The sequence below is a fragment of the Fukomys damarensis genome, unplaced genomic scaffold, assembly GCF_012274545.1.
Source record: "Fukomys damarensis isolate Sample0158 unplaced genomic scaffold, DMR_v1.0_HiC HiC_scaffold_12, whole genome shotgun sequence".
In the NCBI taxonomy this organism is placed as follows: Eukaryota; Metazoa; Chordata; class Mammalia; order Rodentia; family Bathyergidae; genus Fukomys; species Fukomys damarensis.
Window position 1 is genome coordinate 23,046,613 of NW_022900924.1, and position 22,458 is coordinate 23,069,070.

At 53.3% G+C, this 22,458-nt stretch overlaps 2 protein-coding genes across 2 annotated transcripts in view; one reads left to right on the plus strand and one right to left on the minus strand.

The window, feature by feature from the left end:
• Positions 1–17,134, plus strand: part of Ep400 (E1A binding protein p400) — a 100,256-nt gene extending 83,122 nt beyond the window's left edge. Inside the window, 9 exon segments of the mRNA XM_033762491.1 lie at positions 3,197–3,404; positions 3,501–3,641; positions 3,763–3,887; positions 5,410–5,628; positions 7,675–7,870; positions 8,236–8,360; positions 9,608–9,754; positions 14,225–14,302; positions 15,232–17,134. Of these exon segments, the coding sequence (XP_033618382.1) occupies positions 3,197–3,404; positions 3,501–3,641; positions 3,763–3,887; positions 5,410–5,628; positions 7,675–7,870; positions 8,236–8,360; positions 9,608–9,754; positions 14,225–14,302; positions 15,232–15,504 (1,512 nt within the window). The 3' untranslated portion in view covers positions 15,505–17,134.
• A 1,680-nt stretch (positions 17,135–18,814) lies between these two features.
• The window catches only part of Ddx51 (DEAD-box helicase 51), a 4,497-nt gene continuing 853 nt past the window's right edge, over positions 18,815–22,458 (minus strand). The window contains exons 2-14 of the mRNA XM_010604524.2: positions 21,795–21,945; positions 21,435–21,580; positions 21,276–21,347; positions 21,035–21,141; positions 20,777–20,885; positions 20,563–20,708; positions 20,269–20,467; positions 20,079–20,194; positions 19,874–19,990; positions 19,651–19,752; positions 19,459–19,522; positions 19,242–19,376; positions 18,815–19,161 (exon numbers count right to left, since the gene is read on the minus strand). Coding sequence (XP_010602826.1) covers positions 19,135–19,161; positions 19,242–19,376; positions 19,459–19,522; positions 19,651–19,752; positions 19,874–19,990; positions 20,079–20,194; positions 20,269–20,467; positions 20,563–20,708; positions 20,777–20,885; positions 21,035–21,141; positions 21,276–21,347; positions 21,435–21,580; positions 21,795–21,945 — 1,491 coding nt within the window. The 3' untranslated portion in view covers positions 18,815–19,134. The remainder of the gene's footprint in view (positions 19,162–19,241; positions 19,377–19,458; positions 19,523–19,650; positions 19,753–19,873; positions 19,991–20,078; positions 20,195–20,268; positions 20,468–20,562; positions 20,709–20,776; positions 20,886–21,034; positions 21,142–21,275; positions 21,348–21,434; positions 21,581–21,794; positions 21,946–22,458) is intronic.

Sequence of the window (22,458 nt, forward strand, 5' to 3'; positions counted from 1 at the left end):
TTGGTCACAGGGAGGCCCTGGAGCTCTTTGGCAGTGCCAGGTGTGTGTGTGTGTGTCTACATCTGGGGTGTGGTGCATGCAGTCACCCGAGGTCACAGAACCGTGTCCCTGGAGTTCATGAGTGTACTCTTACACAACAGAATCTATTAAACAGTTTCTTGTTTAGAATATGATTGAAGATTATTCATTGATTTTTATTCCCATTTTGCAGGAAACTGTTTTAGGTACAAAACAGAAGCTATTAGGAACATTAGGACCATTCTGGATAGCCAGTGCTGCTATCTGTATGGGCCAGGAAGCCAAAATCATTGTATCTAGTGTATTTAGAAAAAAGACTTATTTGTGCTATCTCTGTGTATGCACATATTCCAAGTCGCAAAACACTCCGAATCTGAAGCACCCGTGGTCTCAAGTGTTCTAGATAAGGGATCCACAGTCTGCACCCTCTGCAGGCAGACAGGGCCTTCATAGCTCTTGCCTTTGCAAGCTGGTTTCTCAGGGATTCAGGGTGGCTTCCAGAAGAAGGCACCCAGCCTCTATACAGGTAGGAAGTGTGTTGTCCCCAAGTGCAGGGCACATGGTGTGAACAGAGGCCAAGCAGCATCGAGCAGCGCACAAACCACAGGAGCATAGCAGCGCTGGTTCATCAGGGGACTGCTGTGCTGCACTGTGGCGCACGGAGTCAGGGGGCTGGGGTTGGAGATCACAAAGCAGGTTTCACTCAGCAGGCAGTGGGGAGTGTGTGAAAGACCTAGAGGTAACCCAGGAGCCTAATTTGATGTCCTGTGTGTGGGGTTGAGAGCACAGAAAAGGCCACGGAAGCTCTTCCAGTAGTCCAGAAGGGATTTCTGGTTTTGTTAGTAAAATGAGTAAAGTATTTTTATACAGCTCTCAGTTTAGAGAACCAAATTTATTGAACAAATTTTAAAAATCCTTTAGCTTGAACTAACAAATCCCGGGCTGGGAATGTAGCTCAGTGGCACCTCGCCTGCCTGGTAAGTGCAAAGTCCTGAGTTCAATTCCCAGTACTGGGAAAAAAAAAATGAACAAATATATAAATAATTATCAGGCCAAAATTTAAGGGAAAGAAAAAAACCAGAGTGAGGAATGGGATGCCTGAAGCTGGGTTTGCCTTGAGAGTACTTTGAGAGTTGAGGACAGAGGACTCAAGGTCCACCCTAGGCTCACTCAGGTGGGGCTCCCCCAGGAGTTCACCCGAGGTAGAATTCAGAGGTAGCTGTGGACACAGGCGGGCACCCCCAAGGGTAAGACTGGCCAGATGTGAAGTTCCTGGAGTTGCAGTCATTTGGCTCCCACAGGTTTGCACTATAGGATGTACTACCCACCAAGGGCCTACAAGCCCTCAGGTGAGTGCCACAGGCCCAGACCTCTGCTATTTGGGTGGCCAGAAGCAGATCAGATCCCTACCAGAGGATCGTGCTTTCGTCTCCTAATTCTTTCAAGCTGACAAGTAGTATGTGATTAAAAAAAAAAAAGCCATGCTCATGAGAAGACAATAGCTGTGAGAGAAACCAGAGGAACAGCAAACAGTAGCCAGGCTCCTGAGATAAGATGTGTGGTTGGCAGACGTGGATTGTGCAGCAGGTACACTTTACATTTCCAAGAAGCCAAGGGAGGATCATTTGTAAAAGCAGTGTAAAGGACTGTTAGAAGTGTGGTCCACACAGTTGGGATGAGGGAACTCGGAGAGCTTAGATCACACTAGTGAAGAGAGAACTGGTGGGCTAGATGGGTGAGAAGGTACCCCAGCTGCATCATGGGGAGACCAGATGGAGGATGGAGGGAGAGGACCCAGCTCTCTTGGTAGTGTTGAGCAAGGACAATGTCTGAAGGTGGGAGAGTCTCCACATGACACTGACTCCCGCATATGAAAAGTCCGCTAATCCCAGCCAAGAAGTTGAAAAGGCACTGTGCTACACAGTATAGCCAGAGAGAGAACTGGGCCTCCAAGTGTAGCCTGCCACCCAGGGCCAACAAATGACATGGCTGCCACCCCTGGTGTTCTTTGTTCTTTGAATAAGGGCAAAATAAAGTCATCTTGAGACACAACAGAGGGGACTCGGTGGGGCTTTGCTGGATGTAGAACGTCATGCACCAGGAAGCCTGGAGGGCTGAGAAGCCCCAGGAAGGCAGAGTCGGGAAGGAAAACCCCTTGGGTGCAGGCAGCCAGGATGTGAGCAGAGACACCAAGGGTGGTAGATGAAGATTGGCCTTACAGACAGTAGCAATTCACTGTGGTGCTAAAAAAGTACAATTCATGCACATGGTATTACGTGACTGAATATGGGTGGGCTTGCCTTAAAACCTGTGATTTTTTTTTTTTTTTTGGTACCAGGGATTCAACTCAGGACCTGCTTGCAAGGCAGGCAGCAGAACCACTGAGCTAAATCCCCGGCCCTAAAACCTATGATTTTGATAAGTATTCATGACACAGTTTTTAGATGAGCTACTTAAAGAACAGAAATTGTGTGACTCACAAACACTGATAGGGAAAATTAGATGAAAACAAATGAAGGTGAGAAAGCAGATGTAGAGAAGCATACAGCTAAATAGCAAGTGTGAAGTAACATGTTAGATTTAAATCCATATATGTAATCCAGTGTAAAAGGATTGACAGCAGACTTAAGTTGTCTAAGGTGCTGTCAGTGCTTGAGCCAAAGCAACTTACAGCAGGAAGTGATCTGAGAAGGGTGTCTCAGAGGTGGCATCAAAGGGTTTATCGTGGCCTGGAGAAGGGTGTTGGCAGGGTGTGACAGGGCTGAATATGGCCAGGACGTGGGCTTGGGCATGGAGGACACTCTGAATGTTAAGCAGGAGAGAAGAGGTGAAGACCAGAAGGTCTGTGGCTCTGCACAGGCTTGGCAAGGCTTGACAGTCAGGAATGGTCTGGGTATGAGTGTGGGGGCTGGCAGATAATGGAGAATCTGTGTTCTGAGCAAAGCAACAAGGACCTGTGGGTCAGACATTGTCCTCTGAGACCACACCCCCACCCCGCCCCATTGACCCAGTTCTCTATGAGAAAGAGCATTGATCTGCAGCTCCACACTTGTCTGTAAGCTCATGGGAGCTGTGCGTGCAGAGCCCTGTGTTGGAGACTGGACTCCAGGGTACTCCTTCAAGGGGAGGGCTGGAGTGCACTGTGAAGTGTGTGATGAGCTCTCACTTGCCTTTCCAGACCTCAGGAGGCTCTGCCCCGACGCAGGTGGTCCATACCCAGCAACGAGCAGTTGGCTCCCCGGCCACTGCAACCACTGACCTGGTGTCCATGGCAACAACTCAGGGTGTTCGAGCGGTCACTTCTGTGACAGCCTCGGCTGTGGTAACCACCAACCTGACCCCAGTGCAGACCCCAGCCCGGTCTTTGGTGACTCAGGTATCCCAAGGTAAGGGGCTTGATGTCTCCACACCCACACCTGCTGCTGGAGCTTGCACTGTTGTCCCACGAGTGATGATGATACTCATGACAGACGTTTTCCCAGCCACAGGTGTGCAGCTGCCTGGAAAAACCATCACTCCTGCGCACTTCCAGCTTCTCCGGCAACAGCAGCAGCAGCAGCAGCACCAACAGCAACAGCAGCAGCAGCAGCAGCAGCAGCAGCAGCAGCAGCCGCAGCAGCAGCGAGGCAGCTGCAGTCTTTTCCTGGGAACCCGAGAGTCCAGCCTGGGTGTTCTCAGCTTTCAGGTGGCCCAGCCGAACAGAGTTTGTGGGCCTCTTGGATTTTGCGTTGCAGCAGCAGCAGCCGCAGCCGCAGCCGCAGCCGCAGCCGCAGCCACCGCCACAGCAGCCCTCTCAGGTGCAAGTTCCACAGATCCAGGGCCAGGCTCAGTCCCCTGCCCAGATCAAGGCCGTGAGCAAGCTGGCACCGGTGAGCACTTCCGGGAGGTCCTGGGTAGGTGGGAACCACAGACACCTTGTTGCATGGTGCATTTCAAACTGTATTTTGCAGAAATCTAGCTTTGCCTTTAGGTAGAAAGCATGTTTTGTGGTATTTAATACATGTGGACCACACTTAAGAGTGTCTCAGGGTTGCTGCTGCACTTTGGGACCAGAGCCTTGGCAAACACATCCTCTCTCCAGCCCTCTTGTGCATGGTGTTTCTTAGCTCACTTGATGCTGTTCTTCGCCAGAGGACGCTGGTGAGGAGGTGCCCTGGCACTTTGGGGGCTCAGGGCAGAGCCATCTGAACAGGGCTGCTCTGATTTTTGCCTGCTTGGGCCACCACCTTTGCTGTCTCATATGCACATAGGCATTCATTGCAGAAGGGAACTCCACATGCCTGCTACAGATGGACAGCCACAAGTAGACACCATCCACATGGTAGAAAAACATGGACATCGGTGAGGTGGTCCAGCCTGTGATGGGGCCTAAACTTGCAGGAGGGACTCTTCACTGAGGCAAAACCCTTGCCAGGTGCCAGGGACTCTGCAGAGTTGTTTGGTGTCTTTGGGTCAAGATGGCACAGAGAAGCGTCTTGTCATCCTGCATTCCCTTGGGCCTCCATGTCCTGCAGTGCTCAGTTGGGGCCCGTGCCCATTCCCACCCTGTTCCTTTTGAGACAGCGGTTACAGCTGTGCCTCCTCAGGCAGGAACCACCTTCTTCACCCCGTCTCAGCTTCCCCTGCCTCTCCACCTTCATCCTGCCCATCCTGAGCCAGTGTCAGTCACTTCTGTGTCTGCAAGTCCAGAGAGAGCTGACAGTCAGAAACAACTCTAAATTTCCTTTTTAAAAGATATTTTCTCAGGCCAAGGATTTAGCTCAGTGGTTCCACCGCCTACCTCACAAGCAAAAGGTCCCAAGTTTGATCCCAGTACCAAAACAAAAAAATATATTTTCTCTCTCTCTAAATTTTGGCAATAGCTGCTAGGAGTTGAATCTAAGGCCCTCACACTAGCCACATCCCCAGCCTATTTTTGTTTTTTATTTTGAGACAGAGTCTTGTCAAGTCACCAGGTTGTAGAGACTGGGCTTGAACTTCTAATCCTTCCTCAGCCTCCCAGGGTGCTGGGATTGTAGCTATGTACTATCATGTCTGGCACCTTTCATTTCTTAAAACATTTTGAACTAGTATCTTGATGTATTCACTTCTTTTAAAGATACAGAACTGATCGCCAAGTTATTATTTGATGATGCTGTATATTTAAACGGTTTGTGAGAGATAGCAACCTAGAAATTTTGTTGTGAACCTTATTTGTCAGAATCATTTCCAGTCCTTGCTGAGATGCTAACTTTGAACATCTGGGCACTTTGGCCAAGTGATTTGCATTTGGCAGATGTGTGCCTGCTTTATTACTTACTGGAGGTAGAGAGGTAGCTTACAACAGTGTATTTGATCTGGAGTGTGGTGTGGTTCGTGTGGAAGAGAATATGTACCTTATCTGGGTTTCAGGAACACATCATCAAGATGCAGAAGCAGAAAATGCAGCTGCCCTCGCAGCCCACACCTCCACCGGCCCAGCCAGGGCCCTCCCAGCCTCCGGCGCAAGTGCAGGTGCAGCCCCCACAGCCCCCGCAGCAGCAGAGTCCCCAGCTCACCACCGTCACTGCCCCGAGGCCTGGGGCCTTGCTCACAGGCACCACTGTGGCCAACCTCCAGGTGGCACGGCTCGTAAGTTCCAGCACAGATGTGTATTTTCTAGAATGATCATGTCTATCTGGGTTTGGGTTGGCCCAGGGTCCAGCTCGTCTGCTTCAGGACATGGGCAGGGGGGATTCTCCTGTTGAGCATTCTGTGTCCTGGGCAAGGGTGAGACACCTCATTCCAGCACGCTTGGTGTCATTGATCCTCTCAGGGTCCTAGAGGGTTAGGACTGAGTGAAGGAGCATGCATGATATGTTCCCTGCACTGTGGAGTGGAGGGACAGGGCCAGGCCTGCATGGTAGGAGGTGAGCTGCCAGGGGTGGGGAAGTGACTCACAGGTGACCACTGAGTAGGCAAGAGGAGCTTTTGGGGTTTTGAAAGTGGAAATAACAGGACAAAAGCAATGTCCAGGAAGAGTTGCCAGGATCAGCGTGCCATGGGTGGCAGCGTCACAGCAGGGGACCCACACTGCCGTGCTGGCTGCCCTCATGGAGGCTGACTGAGCAGGGCCCTGTGCTGGGCTCCTGGTGCAGTGCTCAGATGCCCCCAGGGCAGGGGGAGCTGCCTGTGACTGCGTCTTAGAGTGGGAAAAAGGCATGGAGCTCAACATCTGTCTGGATCTTACAGCTGGTCAGCTGTGTTGAGTGAGATGTAGGGAACAGGTGCCCAGACCCAGCTTTGCATGCCTGACCCCTGCTGTAGGTCTCAGGGAGGAGGCTGCCCTCCACAGGGAAGGGTGTCCATGGAACAAGAAGCCGCAGAAGAAGTATGGCTTCCCCAGAGCTCACAGGGATGCAGGTTGGGCCAAGGAGGGTGGCAGGAGCTAGTAGGGCAGGGCCTTGGCAGACAGGAGTTGGTGACCTAATTTAGAGGGGATGTTGGTAACAAAGCTATGGAAGTGTGTGTACTGTTCAATGAAATAAATAATATAGCTAGCTGGGGCAGTGGCACACACACACCAGTAGTCCCAACATTTTGGGAGGCGGAGGCAGAGAATCCTGACTTCAGGTCCCACCTGGACAATTTAGCAAGATACTGTCTCAGAAAGTAGAATGGGCAGGGGATGTAGCCCATTGTGAAGGCCCTGGATTCAGTCCCCAGTGCCACTCAGAAAAGAAAGAGGGAGGAGGGATGGAAAGAAAGGGCTTTTACAAAGTAATACCTGTACAGGCTTGTTTGAGAAAATGATACAGGAGATTAAGTATCTCTTACTAGAAAGTTCACTAAATAAACCGTAGAGTATCCACATGATGAAATGTCAAGTAACTTTGCTAAGTGATTGTCATAAGCCAGGTACAGTGCAGTACGCCTGTCCCGGCACTTAGGAAGTAGGGCAGAGGACCATCATGAAGCCCAGCCCAGGCTATATAGCAAGACCCTGTCTCAAAACAACAAAGAGAAAAATAAATATATCAGAAGGGCTGTCCACTTGGGACCTCTCCTGGAAATCCAGGAGCTATTCTTATTTCCAATAAAATTCTCCTGACCTCTCCCCTAAAACATCATAAAGGTTTAAACAGAAGAGAAGCGGATTATCCGTGATCCATCCCACCTTCACATGATGCAAACTGCAGATGGGAGCAGCACCCAGAAGGCTAAATACCAGTTTCACATCATTCTGGGTGTGTGGGTGACTTTTACTTATTTCTGTACAGATGAAACGCACCTGTCCCCTTTAAATGTAGCTAAAGGGAAGGTGCCTGGTGGCAGCATGGTAGACACATAGGGGCAGGAAGCCCTGGGGTTGGACTCAGGATGCTCGGGCAATGATCTTGGAGTGACCTTGAATGGGAGCCAGTGTGCAGCAGCAGGCAGGGCATGCTTCAGGGCTGTGCTTGCTGCCTGGTCGGTAGCAGAACATTCCATGTGGGGTTGTCCCAGGTTGTACTGAGGTCAGAGGGCAGGCCTGGCCTCAGGATTTCGTGTTCCCTGCTGCACATAAATAGTCATGTTTTCTTTTAGCATCAGTTCTGTGATCTTTGTAATTTTCTCACGGCTTGACTTATTGGAGAATATTGGAGAAAATACGATACCCTACCAAATCTGGACTCTCCCATTGCTTCCTCTGTTTAGACCCGGGTTCCTGCTTCTCAGCTGCAGGCTCAAGGGCAGATGCAGACTCAGACACCCCAGCCAGCCCAGGTGGCCCTGGCCAAGCCTCCAGTGGTGTCTGTCCCAGCTGCTGTGGTCTCTTCGCCAGGTGTCACGACCCTGCCCATGAACGTCGCAGGGATCAGCGTGGCAATTGGGCAGCCACAGAAAGCAGCAGGTGCCTCCCCCACAGCTGTCCCCTCTGCTGCCAGTCCCCATGCCAGGTGCAGCATGGTGAGCCTTGGCTTTTCCTGTCCCCTGCACCCAGCTCATGCCCATCATCATGTAGCTCTGTAAGTTTCTGAGGTGTCTGAGTCCAAGTTGTGGCCCTCAGTTTAACCAGTAGCATTCTGGAGCTAGTAGTATTCCGTGCCTATTTACATGGCTTTGATGAGCCCCACAGTACCATAAAGTGTGTTTAGGGCTGTTTTTCTGTCTGGGTGCAGCTTGCCTCTCATCCATGGCAGACAACTGTCAGAACAGCCCCAGTGTGAGTGAGTCTCCAGGCCTGGAGCTGGTTTGCTGACAGGGTTGCTCTTGCAGGGCAGACTGTCGTGGCCCAGCCCGTGCATGTCCAGCAGCTGTTGAAGCTCAAGCAGCAAGCTGTCCAGCAGCAGAAAGCCATCCAGCCACAGGTTGCCCAGGGCCAGGCTGCTGTCCAGCAGAAGGTACTGGGGCCACTGCATGGGGTCTCAGTACAGCATGGAGTTGGGCTTCTGTAGAAGAGGCAAATGGCTTTGAGGATGGATGGGCAGAGACTGCAACCTGGAGGGAAGGCTGGGGATGCCCATGGATGTGGGGGCTAGAGCCAGGTGCAGGCATGGAATTGGCTGGCAGGAGGGTCCAATGGGTGTAGAGAAGTGAAAGCAACCACAAGTGTATGGCCAGGGGACACTGCCCAGCATGCTCTCTCCCTGGCTTCTGGGGCAGATACAGAAGGGAAGGAGCGGGCATGAGGAGGGGAGGCTGCCAGTGCTGTCCACTGCTAACATCAGGCCTGGCCTCCCTTGTCCTGTGGTTGCTGGCACTTGGGGTGCTGTGTCTGCTGTTTTCTGGACTAAGGCTGGGATGGGTCTGACATGGAGCAGGGCACTGGCCAAGTGCTGTGCAGTCTCCGGTGCTGACCTCCAAGTGCAGTGTTATTCGGAAGGAACTAGGCGTAGAGCAAAGGGATTTACCAGGTACACAGTGGGAAAGGGGGCTGGTGCGAGCTGACTCCAGCAGACCAGAATCTTGTGTTTGCTGCAGCCAGCTGCGCTCCCAGCCCTTCTCTGAGCACTATTACATAACATCAGGGGTCTGGGTCTGAGTCTGAGTTGAACTGGTTCTGAAAAGACCTGCTCCGTGGTGACAGCCAAGCCAAGACATGGAGACAGAGCTGTTCTAGGAGGAGGAGCAGACAGCCCTCTGCTAACATAGGGTCTGCATGACTGTGCGCATATACACAGACTGCAGCCTTCTGCATCTTGAGCATGTGGCCTTCTGCACAGTGCTCACATCTACCTAGACGGAACTTGTTGCACTGTGTGTTCTCTGGGAACCTGGCCAAGTCACTTGCACAGTGAAGGCCCTCACTAGATGTTGGAGGGTGGCACAGTGAACCTCCCCAGGCTCCTAGCCTGGCTGTGAGAGGTATAGGCCTCCATTCTGGAAGTTCTCCCTGTGTGGGGTGGTGAGTGAGTGGCCAGGACTCAGGAGAAGGGGCTGGGTTAGCTGGGCTGCAGGCTGAGGTGCCACTGTAGGTACACTACAGGCATAGGGCAGAGGGCAGGACAGCACCTGGACCTGGTCTGGAAGCATGTGGTGAGGTGCTGGGTTCCATAGCCCAGGCCCTGCAGGCTCGTGGTTGCCATTGCAGGGGTCCAAGAGGGCCATGATCATTGCCCAACTGACCCTAGCCCTCTCTTTTCCCCAGTTGACTGCACAGCAAATTGCTGCCCAGGGCCCACAGCAGAAGGTCACCTATGCTGCCCAGCCAGCCCTTAAAACACAGTTCCTGACCACGCCCATCTCCCAGGCACAGAAGCTGGCTGGCACTCAGCAAGTGCAGACCCAGATCCAGGTGAGTGTAGCCTGGGCCGTCAGTAGGCCTCACTGTCTTGTGGTCACTAGGTGGCAGATGAGGGGTCCCCCAAGTGCAGTCTAAGGCCCACACTCCTCCTGGATACTTGTGAGGTCCCTGGGCCTCACCAGCTGTGGAGGGCATAAGTCCACAGGTGTGGGGTTGAGATCTGAGTGCGGGTCCCTGTTGTGCTCCCCATTTGGTAGATGGTGTCCTCCCTGAGAGGTGCCTGCTGTCTTGTTCAGCTTGGGGGCCGCAGTCCCTTCTCCCAGTTCACAGGGCTGGAATGTGCCAGTCTGTGTCCTGGCTAGAGCTGTGTTGTCTGAAGAAATCACAGCCACTGGCACATGTCTGTAATTCCAGCTGCAGAGAGGTTGTGTCTTACTTACCAAGGCAACTTAGCAAGACCCTGTCTCAAAATCAAATAGGAAGGGGTTGAGGGTATAACCCTGGTGGAGTGCTTGTCCAGCATGTGCAAGGCATTGGTCTCAATCCCCAGCACCTAAAAAGGAAGAGAAAGAAGGAGGGGGAGATAAAGAAACAAAGAAGGCAAAGAGGAAGGAGGAAGGGACAGACCTGGGACCCTGCCTGCATTGTCTGCCCTGCTCTGCTTGGCCTCACCCTTCCGGAGTGCACTTGTGTGTGTGGTGGGAAAGAAGGGGCCTGGTGTGGTTCCCCGGCGGGGACAAGTCTGCTGTTTCCCACACTGTCCCGAGTCCCTGGCTCCTCTCTCAGCTCGGTCTCTTCTTTGTACCTGCGTCACGACACACCATCTCAAGGACTCTGGCTTGAGAAGGCAACTTCTTTATCCTCAGAACTGGCTCTTCCTGGCTCTTTGCACTTGCGTATTCAGTTATCGACAGTTTAGTGAGCTTATAGCCACAGTACAATCACAGCCAGAGTTCTATTGGAATTTCACTGACTCTGTAGAGCACATTTGACATCTTCACAGTCTTACCTTCCAGTTCACCAACGTGTACCTTTTGTTATTTGAATGGTTTCTAATGGTTTAGTAAAGGTGTTATTAGTTGTGTAAGATTTGTCCTGAACTAATATTTTCTGGGGCTTTTGTAAGTGATATATATGCTTTCATCTATCTTCTGCCCTTAGCTGCTGTACATTTTTGTATGTTGGTTTTTTAATGTGCAGCCTTGTTGGATTTTTGTGATCCAAGTCATTTGTCTATAGGGGTTTGCACTTTGTGTCCAGTCCTCCCCTCCCCAAGCCAGCTGCTGACTACGGTCCTGCCCTACTCTACCGTGCCCTTCCCTGGCCTGCACTGTGAAGGGGATTATTTCTTGATATAAAGTCACCTTCCATTAGATGAGGGAATTCCATTCTAGTTTGCTGGAACCTTCTGTCATGGTGTCCTCGGGCTTTGTGCACATTCCCTCAGGGCTGTAAGTGCCCCTAGGCACTGTGGCACCTGTGAGGTCTGTGTTAGCTGCCACCGAAGTGCCAGCCCTCACACCTGCCCACCTTGAACAGTTCCACAGGGTGCCAACTCCTCCAGCACTGGGTCCCAAGGGTTTGTTCCAGAAAGAGGGTCCTCCCAGCTGCTGTGCACACATGCATGGCATCGCCACCTGGCTGATCCATCCGGCTGCATCCCTGCTGCTTCCGAGAGGGCTGTGGTGCTGGTTCTCGGTGTGGCTGTGATTGCCTGTTCTTAAATTTCTTTCTCTTCTTCCTCCGTATCTTAAGGTTTATTAACCGCTGCATTATAAATTGATCTTTCATCATCTAGGAGTGGTCCTCACTGTCTTCAGTATGTTGCTCCTGGTGTAAAGCTGCACCCTGTCTCCCATTAGCTTTCTCTGCACCTCTGCCTTGCTTTGATGCCTGCAATGCTGCCTTCAAGTTCCAGGTGACCTGTGTGCGCTGGGGGACACCAAGTGTCTGGGTTTTGTCCTTACAAGACAATGGCCCACTTGCCTCTACGTGAAGGCTGCTCTGCAGGGTGTTGGTTTCGCTTTGTTGGGACACGTACAGCTTGTTCTGCTCTCTTTCCTTCTATCTTTTTTTTTTTCTTCTTTTCCCCTCCACACAGTGCTTCTGTCACTTTCAGTCATTTCTCTTCCCCTGGGGACTACTTCTGTGGCACTTACTGCCCTTCTTCCACTTGGAGAACAACTTTGGAATTTCCTTCTGTTTGAAAATGGCTGTTTTAAATTTTTGGTCCTAAGAAGTTGTTCTGCTTCTATAGAATTCTGTCCTGATGATACTGGTTTTCTTAGGGCATCAGCAGCCCCACATTGCCTGGCCTCTGCTCCCTACCCCCCCACCCATGGGTTTCTTTTGTTTTTGTCTTTGAGACAGGATCTTGCTATACAGTTCAGGCTGGCCTCAAACTCAGTATGTAGCTGGAGCTGTCCTTGAACTCACCGTGACCCGCCTGTCTCAGCTTCCTGAGTGCTGGGATTGCAAATGTGTAGCACCATGCCCAGCACTCTTTTGTTGTTGACGGGAAGCAGATGTTAATTTGGCAGCACCACTGTGATGGCCTCACACACCACAAGCACATGTGCACACACAGTTCCTTTGGAGCCATTACCTGTGTCTGTAGGGTCTGTGGCCCATGTGTCCCTTGTTGGCTGGGCTGCTCTCCATAGCTGAGGCAGTAGTGGCCACTGCTTCTCCAGGTAGTGCTGCTGCTGAACTCTGCTTTCCAGTTCTCAGCACCTCTATTTCCATTTCTTCATCTCTTGTCCTGTCCCCCATCCCCATCCCGAGTGCCGTCTTCCTCTCTGTCTCTATTGCGTTCTTTTGATTCCTTTTTTTATTTTTTATTTTTTTATTCATCTGTACTGGGTGATCGGATCTGCTCCTCCAAGGCCTGTGGAGTTTGATCTGGAATGTGTTGTGTTGTGTTGTGTTGTGTTGTGTTCAGAGCCCCTGGTTGGCTTGGCCTCAACTCGTGGCTTCCTGTTTCCAAGCAGTCTCCTGCTCTTGAGGTGCCTGTGTCTCTAGTTGGTATTGAGGCTGTGAGCTGGACCATTTCCTTCCAGTCCCCTCAGGAGGGAGCTGTTGGTGGTGTGACTGTGGGTGCCACACCGAGAGTGGGGTCCAGGCCCCACTCCAGCCTACTGGTCTTGCCTGACTCAGGTGTGGGTGAGCAGTGCCTCACTTTCTGTCACCTATCAGTGTGCCTAAGATGCTGTCTGGGAGCAAGGTGTGCTAGTGGTGCACTCTGGGAGACTGAGGCAGAGTCACAGGTTCACACCTAGCCTGGCAACATAGAGAGACCCTGTTTCAAAATAATAAGAGGGATGTAGCTCAGTGTGAAGGCCCTGGGTTCGAGACCCACTACCACAGAGAAAAGAGAAGTCTTCTTGGTATCACACCTCAGAGGCCTCCATGTTCCAGGTTATATACAGGTCAGCACCCTGTCCACTGCGGCCCTGCAGCAGCCTGGGAGCCAGCCATGCTGTGAGGGCTCAGTCAGGGCCATGGCCTGGCTCAGTGCATCTTACCTTCCTTTCCTGTTGTTAAACTAGTAGATACTCATCTGGGCGTGGTGGCACACGCCTGTAATCCCAGCACTAGGGAGGCTGAGGCAGGAGGATCACTATGAGTTTGAGACCAGCCTGGGCTACATAGTGAGTTCCAGGTCAGTCTCAACTACATAGTGAGACTGTCTCAAAATATGAGTTTGAGACCAGCCTGGGCTACATAGTGAGTTCCAGGTCAGTCTCAACTACATAGTGAGACCCTGTCTCAAAAAACCAAAAAAACCAAAAACAAAACAAAACAAAAACTAGTAGATACTCTGTGTTTAGCTTTATTAGTGAGGACTTCTGTCGAATAATTCTTCATCTTTCCAGAACTCTCCTGGGTGAGGCTGATTTTCATCGCTGTTCTGCAGGGAGGTCGTAGGATGTGGGTTGGGGCCACATGGGGCCAGCACAGAGCCCAGCTGTCCTCTGGGCAGTGTCCCAGATGCCACCAACCAGACACAGCACACATCCTTCTGGAACAGGATGGCAGGACCTGGGTGCAGTGAAATGTCTGGGGAAGATGAATAGGAAGCTCTCAGTCATAATTTTGAGAAAAATCTATAAGTACTCTTAAAGTGGTGGTGCACTGCTGCCCCAGTCCTCCCATGTGTGTTCGGTTTGCTGTCCAATCCCTGTGCCACCCACCCCAGGACTCGAGAAGTGATCTGGTGCATCTCTCACATAAATTTGGAGCAGTTTTATTGAGAGAGGAAAGTTCTGAGATAGGAGACTAGAATAAGCGGAGTTGCACACATTCTAAATTAGGGAGGCAGCTTCCTTTCACTTTCCTGACCTGGCAAGAGCCTCACTTGCCCCCTGCCCAGGAGGGCACTGCAGAACTGGTCTGCCATGCCATCCATCCATGGGGAATGTGTGTGTGTGTAGGAGTGAGAAGAAAGGGAGGGGGTTGCTCCTTGTGGCACACATTCTTTTGAATTCTATAACTTTGTTTGGCTTTTTTGTTTTGTGAAAGGTTGCAAAACTCCCTCAAGTTGTCCAGCAGCAAACTCCTGTGGCCAGCATCCAGCAGGTGGCTTCTGCCTCCCAACAGGTAGGACATGGTAGCCACATGGACCCTCTGGCATGCTTGATGCTTTCCATTAGAATTTGTGGTTTTTGTCCTGGGGAAGCAGAGTGTGAAGGATAAGAGAATTGCTCCTGGGTTCTGTGGTGCTCACAAGGATGTGCGTGGGGGTGGATTGATGCAGAAAGTGTGAGCAGGCTGTGAATAGTGTGGCCTCGCAGTGCTTAGGGACCTGGCCTTGCAGCCTGTCGTAAGCTCTCCCCTTCAGCAGGCACCTTGGGCATGGCCCATGGGGAAGGTTGCATCTCTCAAGTGTCCAGGGAATACGCCCCACTCTGCAGGCCAGGAAGCAGATAGGATGGCAGGAACAGCAGCAGCCCCTTCCCAACAGAGGCTCTCAGGCCCTCCTACTATGTGTATTTTTCTTTTGAGACTGGGTCTCACTATGCAGTTCAGGCTGCTTGGGAACTCACTGTGTAGCCCAGGCTGGCCTCCAACTTGCAGTGATCCTGCTACCTCAGTGTGCCACCACACCCAGCTACTGCGTGTATTATTGTGCAGAGTGTGATCAGATGGTGCATTGCTTTCAGTTTTATTTTGTGCTAACTACACTGGCATACGGGTTTCAGGAAACCAAATGGTGTTAAACCAGCCCCAACTCAGCCTTGCCTTTCCTCCTTGAAGCCAAGTAAACAGTAGTATTTCATCCATGCTCTGTTTTGTTATAAAGCTGAGGCCTCAGCTGGACGTGGTGATATAGGTCTGTAATCCCAGCACCAAGGATGGCTTAGGCAGGAGGATTGCAGGTCATGGGGCTGCCTGGGCTGCATAGTGAGAATCTTCTCAAAACACAAAAAGGACCAGGACTGCAGCTCTGTGTGGCACACCCCAGGGTTAGGGAGCAGAGGCCTGTGGGCCAAGCGTCCTAGTCATGCGTGCTCTCTGGTTCCTGTCAGGCTTCCCCACAGACGGTGACGCTCACGCAGGCGACAGCAGCCGGACAGCAGGTGCAAATGATCCCCGCAGTGACAGCCACTGCCCAGGTGGTACAGCAGAAGCTCATACAGCAACAGGTGGTAACAACAGCCTCTGCCCCGCTGCAGACACCTGGTGGCCCGAGCCCTGCACAGGGCCCAGCCAGCTCTGACAGCCCCGGGCAGCAACCCAAGCTGCAGATGCGGGTCCCTGCCGTCCGGCTGAAGACACCCACCAAGCCTCCATGCCAGTAGGCGGAAGCCAGGAGAGTGTCCAGGAGGTGGGCGGCGGTGGTGGGAAGCCGTGGTTCTGGTCAGCGGCGAAGTGTTGGATGTGCCCTGCACTGCAGGGGGAGCACCCCTTTCTGCTGCATGACTGCAAGAGTGCAGTGGGGAGGTTTCCCTTCTGGTCACTCATGAGTCTTCAGAACATCGGTTGCACACAGCGCTTTGCACGTCTGGGAGCCAGGGCACACACAGCTCAGGCGCTGTGTGTTCTATCTGCCTCCGTCCTGTTCTGCGGCACACAGCCTCAGTAGAAGGCCTGGGATGGGCTTCGCACTCCAGGGCCCCCTTACAAACATGTTTAGTCCTGACACCCATCGAAATACCATGATGTGACTGCTTGTGTGTGAGGCAGAGACCATGGCAAGAGCTCATTCCACAGAGGCTGTTGGCTCCTGCCTGCCTCAAGTGGGCTAAGCGTCCGTCTGAAGAATGCTTTGGGATGGGCCTGGGCCCACTTGCCAGGCTCCCAGGCATAGCGAAGCTCCTGTTGGATGCTTGACACTGTTGGGTCACAGGTGTTCCGTGGGGCGTGCAGCAGGACAAGGTGGCCCAGTGAGAACCAGGAGCAAGGCCACAGGAGCCCTGCCACCGCCTGGCTCAGGTATGGGTCTGCAAAGCTGGCACCCATGCACCCAGGGCAAGCGGGCCAGTGCCTTCTGGTACCAGCCACCACCTCGCCAGCAGGACAGGCCCAGGAGGCAGCCTGGCCTCAGCTTCTGCCTCTGCTTTCACCATACGTAGCAAGGTAGCACACGGCATGCGCAGGCCTGCGGCTCCTGGTCCTCACAGCACAAGGTCCCACCAGTGGCCGTGTGTGCCCATGTTGGGCAGCCCGGCTTGGCCAGCAGTGTCTGCTGCCGGGCCTACTGGGAGGCTCTCGTGGCACCGCGTTTCCTCTGTGTCTCCGTCAGCTGCGGGCAGTAGGCAGGAGCCTGCTGGGGCTCACTTCAGGAGGAAGGCAAAAGTGAAATGCTGAGAAGATACAGCGGGATCGAATGTTGGAGTTAGTGAGTGCCTGCCAGGCACTGTCCTCCAGGGAGCCTGCTGTCTGCACCACTGCATCTGCCACATGCACCTCCCCGTCTCCTCACTGCCTCCAGCGAGTCCCCACTGTGAGCCGCGTGCAAAGGTGTTTCTCCTGGGTTCCTCCTCTCGCCAGCACCCAGCTGTGCCACCGCCCAGAGCAGGACTCTGCTGCCATGTGTTCCTGTCCACCTTCCCTTTTGTGGGTCGGGCTGGTGACTGGAGTGTACACTGTGTCTCGGCCTCCCTTGTGCTGGTGCAGCATCACCATTCAGAGGTTTCCAGAGTGTGGGCTATAGTGGCACCTGGATGTCACCTGTGGAACAGCAGCCGGTCCCACTTCATGTGATGTGTGTAGGGTGCGTGGACCCTGACCAGGCAGGGGCTTTTTTGCAGTTGTTACTGTTTTTGTTCACTGTTGCAACCAGATAGCTGTTGTGTTTCAAAATGTGAGGAACAAGTCTGAATTTGTAAATATTTTGTAAACACGAGCATTTGTACTTGAAGATTAGGATTTTAAAGGGCACTGACGTCCCACCAGACAAAAGGCATAATAAAGTGACCTTTTTATAGACTTTTTTGTCTAGCATTTCATAGAAGACTCATGTTTGAGATGCTGGTGGTTCTGTTTCTTTTATTCACAGGTCAGGAGACAGATGGCGACATCCAGAATGTGTGAGGATGGCGAGAGCAGTTCTCACAGCAAGTAACAAAGCCCACATGCTGGGGAGCCAGCCATGCAGGGTGACAAGGAGCTACCATAGCAGCTACTGGTCCGTCTGCCCTGCCCCCAAGTCAGGGTTGTGGTCTCCTTGGAACCATCCTGCCCCCTGGCCAGGTGCTCTGCCTGGTTTGTTTAGACGCTAGCCAGGGTGGGAGAGAGACAAAGCTCCTGGCCCCAGCCAGCCACACACAGCACCTGTTTCCTGTGTTATACTCCATTAAAAGTCTGTTAGAAACAAGATGCAGTGGTATCTCAGTTCACAAACTCAGGTTAACGTTGAACTTAGCCATTGAAATTTGATTCAGTTCACAACCAATGGATTTGTGACCAGTACTGTGGGAAGAAATGAAGTTGATGAACCAAGGTACTGCATTTCTAGTTGAAGTAAGTTTTAAACTTTTTTTTTTTCCCTTTGGATTTTTTTGATGGGGCTCTGTAGTTCAGGGCGGCCTTGAATTCACTGGAGCCCAGGTTGGTCTTGAATTCACAGTGGTTCTCCTGCATCAGCTTTCTGAGTGCACCCCCTCCCTCCCAGCTTAAAAACCACTAAAGTCCAATACAAATGAATAAAAAAAATTTTTTTAAATTGTAATTTGTAAGATAGGGCCTTACTTTGTAGTTTGGGCTGTCTGGGAACTCACAGGCTGTGGGAGACAGCAATATTGATTATGCCCAAGGTAGTTTGTGAAGAGTTAACCCCACAGTTGACTTGTTTATAGGAGTGAGTCTGACTGAAACCTACGTGCCAGTGTCAGAGTAATTCACACCCAAATTGTTACAACTAAAACCTTCTGACTAGGACGACGTTCTAATTACAACCATATATTTTGTCTATTCTGATCCTAACTTGAGAATGCTTTGTCTTGTCCTTTACAAGCCTTGTTTACATTCATTTCCATACCTGCCCTCAGCCTCCTAAGTGCTGGGATTATAGGTGTGCACCACCACACGCAGCTGTTACAAAGTTTAGTTATGTATGCTTATTCTTGTCATCCTGGTTAAATTCTGATACTGAAAAAAATTAGGTGTATTTATCCATCCTCCTACTCACCCAGTCCATGTTTGCTTTTTTCCTGAGAATTCAGGCTGGCCTTGAACTCACTGCAATCCTCCTGCCTCAGCCTCCTGATTGCTGGAATTACAGCCTTTTTTTAAACCACGTACTCTGAGGGAAGCCAGCAAGCACTCTAGAAGTGGTCCTGGCAGTTGGTGCTGTGCAATGTGGGAAGGTGTGCAGAACACAGGCAAGCGTAGCTTGCGGAGAAGTGGTGTGAGCTACATCTGGGCAGTTTTCCCAATGGCTGCAGGGAGGGGACATCGAGGCAGCAAGGCAGGGGCAGTAGGAGGTCTGGGTCCCAGAGGTCCTGGGTGAGACAGTGAAGGAGCCTTCCCTGAGACCAGTGCCCAAGCCTAGGGGCTGCCAGGAGCTCCTGGCCAGGACGAGGTCCGTCTATGCTGAAGTCACAGGCTGGGGTGCCACTGCTTATTTCCTGCTTTCACACAAATGAAACCAGTTCAGGCAATTTTTAAAAATTTAATGCATCACATAAACACTTTAAAGCCAAGCCTTATACACAGATGAGTGCTTCTCCGTCTAGGTCCCCTCTCGTTCACCTGAGCCGCTTTGCCTTCCCACGCAGTGAGGTGTACAGGGCACCTGCAGACTGCAGAAGCCTCCAGGTCGTCCGCCCTCCTGGTCCCTTCCCTGATCGCACAGCACACCATCTCACTTCCCCTTCCAGAGGCCTGCATGATTCCAGGCTGCTTGGGCAAGGAGGCTGTGCCCTCTGCTCTTGCAGCACCCAGTACTTAGGTTTTCGAGAGGCAGTGACTTGTTGGGGCAGGCCAGCCTAGGCTGCCTTCTGCTTCTGCTCTTCCTGTGGGAGTACAACAGGTTTGGTACCCCTGCTCCCCACCTCCACGAATCATCCGTCTCCTGCACTGGCCAGCACCTCACCTTCACTGCCCTCTCCAGCTGGGACAAGGCTTCCTCGTACTGCGGGACCAGTGGCTGCAGGAACTTGCTGGGGATCTCATGCCTTGCCAGCTCAGGTGCCCCACCTTCTGCCAGCATGCGGAGGAACCTCCTCTCCTTGAAGGATGCGACCTCATATGGGAAGGGGTTCTCACCCAGCCCCAGCACCCCCGGAGCACAGGGTCCACCAGCACCTCACCTGCACCTTCAGGAGCAGTGTGAAGGCTCGTCCTGTCTTCCCTGCTCGCGCCGTTCTCCCAACCCTGAGACCAACGTGGCCCTGACCTTGGGGATCTGAAGGAGGACGGCCCCTTGGCCGGCACCTCCAACTGACCCCTGTGCGAAGACCCCCACACCCTCCACCCAGCTCAGCCCCGCCGCTAGCCCTCACCGGTGCACATAGGTCCGCAGGTACTGGGGGGCATCATAGTTGATCACCAGCTCCACACCCAGCACGTCGATGCCTCGAGCAGTGGCATCTGTGCTGATGAGGCTGTGAGGGTGGACACAAGCACCCACTCTGGGCACTGGCTGTCAGAGCCCAGTTTCAGGCAAGCACCCAGCTCCACACAGTACACATGCATGCACACAGACCCCACCAGCCAAGTACTCACAGTTGGATCTTGCCCTGCTCAAACTGCTTCAAGACCTTCCTCCTATGGCCAGGTCCATAGCGGGAGGAGAACTCCGCCACACTCACACCCCCAAACGCTTGTACCAGTAGGAAGAGCCTGAGCAGAGACAGGGCTGAAGCCAGGCCCAGCTGGAGCTCCCTCACCCTCACCCCCACCCCGCCGGCAGCACACCCGCCCGGCTCACCTGTGGGAGTTCTCCCGGGAGTTGGTGAAGCAGAGGGCCCTGGAGAGTTTCGTTCCAAGGACCAGGTGCATGGCGGCCAGTGGCTTGGAGCTCAGGCTGCAGGGCACGTAGTGGTGCTGCAGGAGATCGCACAGGTTGGCTGGGAGCACTGGCCCAGCAGCCACGCCACCCGCACACGCCACACACTCACTGTGAGCCCTGAGGGGAAGGCGTACTTCCCCTCTGGCTCCCTGTCCACCTCGGTGCCCTCATCTTTGGGGACCCTGTGCACCAGCCGTGTAGAGAAGAGCCGTGGCTGGTACAGGCCAAGCCGCTGCAGCTTCTCAGGGTTCTGGGTCAGGGTAGCCGAAAAGAGCAGCTTCTGTAGGGGCATCTGAGGACAGCAGGTACTAGAAGGGAAAGGAGTATTGGCAGACGGGGTCCTCACACCACCCTGACTGAAGGGCAGGGATGGCAGAGCACCCTGCAGGGTGGTGTGGGGTACCTGGCAGCAGTCATGGCCTGTGGCTGCCATCTCTGCAGCAGGGTGCAAGGGAATGCAGGTCCATTGCTGGAGAAGGCGGCTGCCATCACCCGGGGCAGCCAGGACTGGTGCATGCTGTCTATCATGCGGTCAGCCTCATCCACAACCTGTGGGGCAATGCAATGGATCTGGGGACTCCTTACCCAGGGAGCCCTCACTCAGGGCCCAGGCCTACCAAGAAGCGCAGCTGCTGTAGACTGAACCCAGGGGTCTGGTCAATGTGGTCTACCAAGCGGCCAGGCGTGGCCACCACGATGTCAGCCAGGCAGCGGTAGCCGTCTGCTCTGCAAACCAGAGGAACTCAATCAAAACATGAGCCTTCCAGGGCTTATGACAGCAAGGAGCTACCCTGCTGCCACCAAAGCCACCCCAATACAGGGCTGCTGGTGGGCAGAGCAGGGCACTCCCCAGCCCACCGCACCACAGGACCTACGTCTTCTGGACTAGGCTCTCCTGCTCTGTGGCCAAGGGCTTCTGCCCAGTAATCAGGGCAACTCGCAGAGGGGTGGCATCAGTGTAGATGTTGAACACTTTTCTCACCTATAAAGGAAGGTCACTGGCCTGTGACAGGTGCCAGCCCAGTCACTACATCACGGACTCCAGGTCTTGTCTGGGTCAGCCACAGGCTGGGCACTGTGGCTGGAGTGCAGACTTCTAGGCATAGGGCAGTGTACCTGCTGGGCCAGCTCCTTGGTGGGCAGCACAACCAGGGCACGGACATGGCAGACCACTCGGTGCAGCAGGGCCTGCAGGGACCAAGGCCGCTGGTGTCAACAGGGCCAATTCCCTACCACTGTGCCATGAATGGGGGTGAGGGGAACCCTTAAACCCACCTGCACCACCGGAATGACAAAGGCCAGTGTCTTTCCACTGCCCGTTGGGGCAGAAATGCAGAGGTCACTAGGCTGGTAGCCACCTCTGCCCACCAGAAACCCGTTGGCTGCACTCTCCAATAAAGCAGGAATCACAGCCGCCTGGACTGGACAAGGAGGAGCAAGGGGCAGGGTCAAGCTCTCACCAGGCAAAGCTGTTCCCCAAGGACTTCCTGCTTCCAGAGGGAACCTCAGCTGAAGTTGGGTGTGCAAGACCTGACTGCCCATCTGGAGGTTCAGGACACTGCTGAGTGTAAGGCCCTGTGCCAACACAACCTCAGAGAGGCTGCCCTGCCCACCACCTGACAACGGCTAGGGCACCTGGGAAGTAGGAGGAGATGCCATGTGCCCTCAGCTGCTTCTGCAGGTCAGGGTGCACCTCAGGGATGTCTTCAATGGGAACAAGGTCCTTGGTGATGTTCTTCTTGATACAGCTTGGCTTGGCCAACCACGTTGGCAGAAAAAGCTGGGCCTATCCCAAACAGCAGAAGAAAGAAACCAGAAGAGTTCTCCAGAGCCCTCCAGGATGGATGAGCAGGGTAAACAAGAGCTGGGCACTCGGGCAGAAGGGGCCTTGAGAAGACAGCTGAGCAACCCTGCTTCTCCTTAACACCGTATGCACCAAATGGGACAGCAGCGGTCCCTCTGAGTACACTCACCAGGCCTCCTACACTTCCTACTGTCCACGGCCGCCTGCGGTGCCACACCAGGTCCTCCCTGCCGCTTGACCTCCCTGGTCCTCTCACGCGCTGGCTCCACATAACCCCAATTCCAAGACCTTTTCCGTGGGCCTGAAGCGCTCGGCCAAACCTGCGACGGTGGCTGCCACGGCCCGATCTCTACCTACTAACTTTCTCAAATAGCTTCACTGTTCAGAAGGGCAAGGGGCCTGCGGTCGGCTCGGCAGGCTTTGGCGGCGTCTGCCACCCCTCCGCTACAGGCGGCTGCGCTCCGCGGCCGTGAATTCACTCTTACCTTCGGCGCC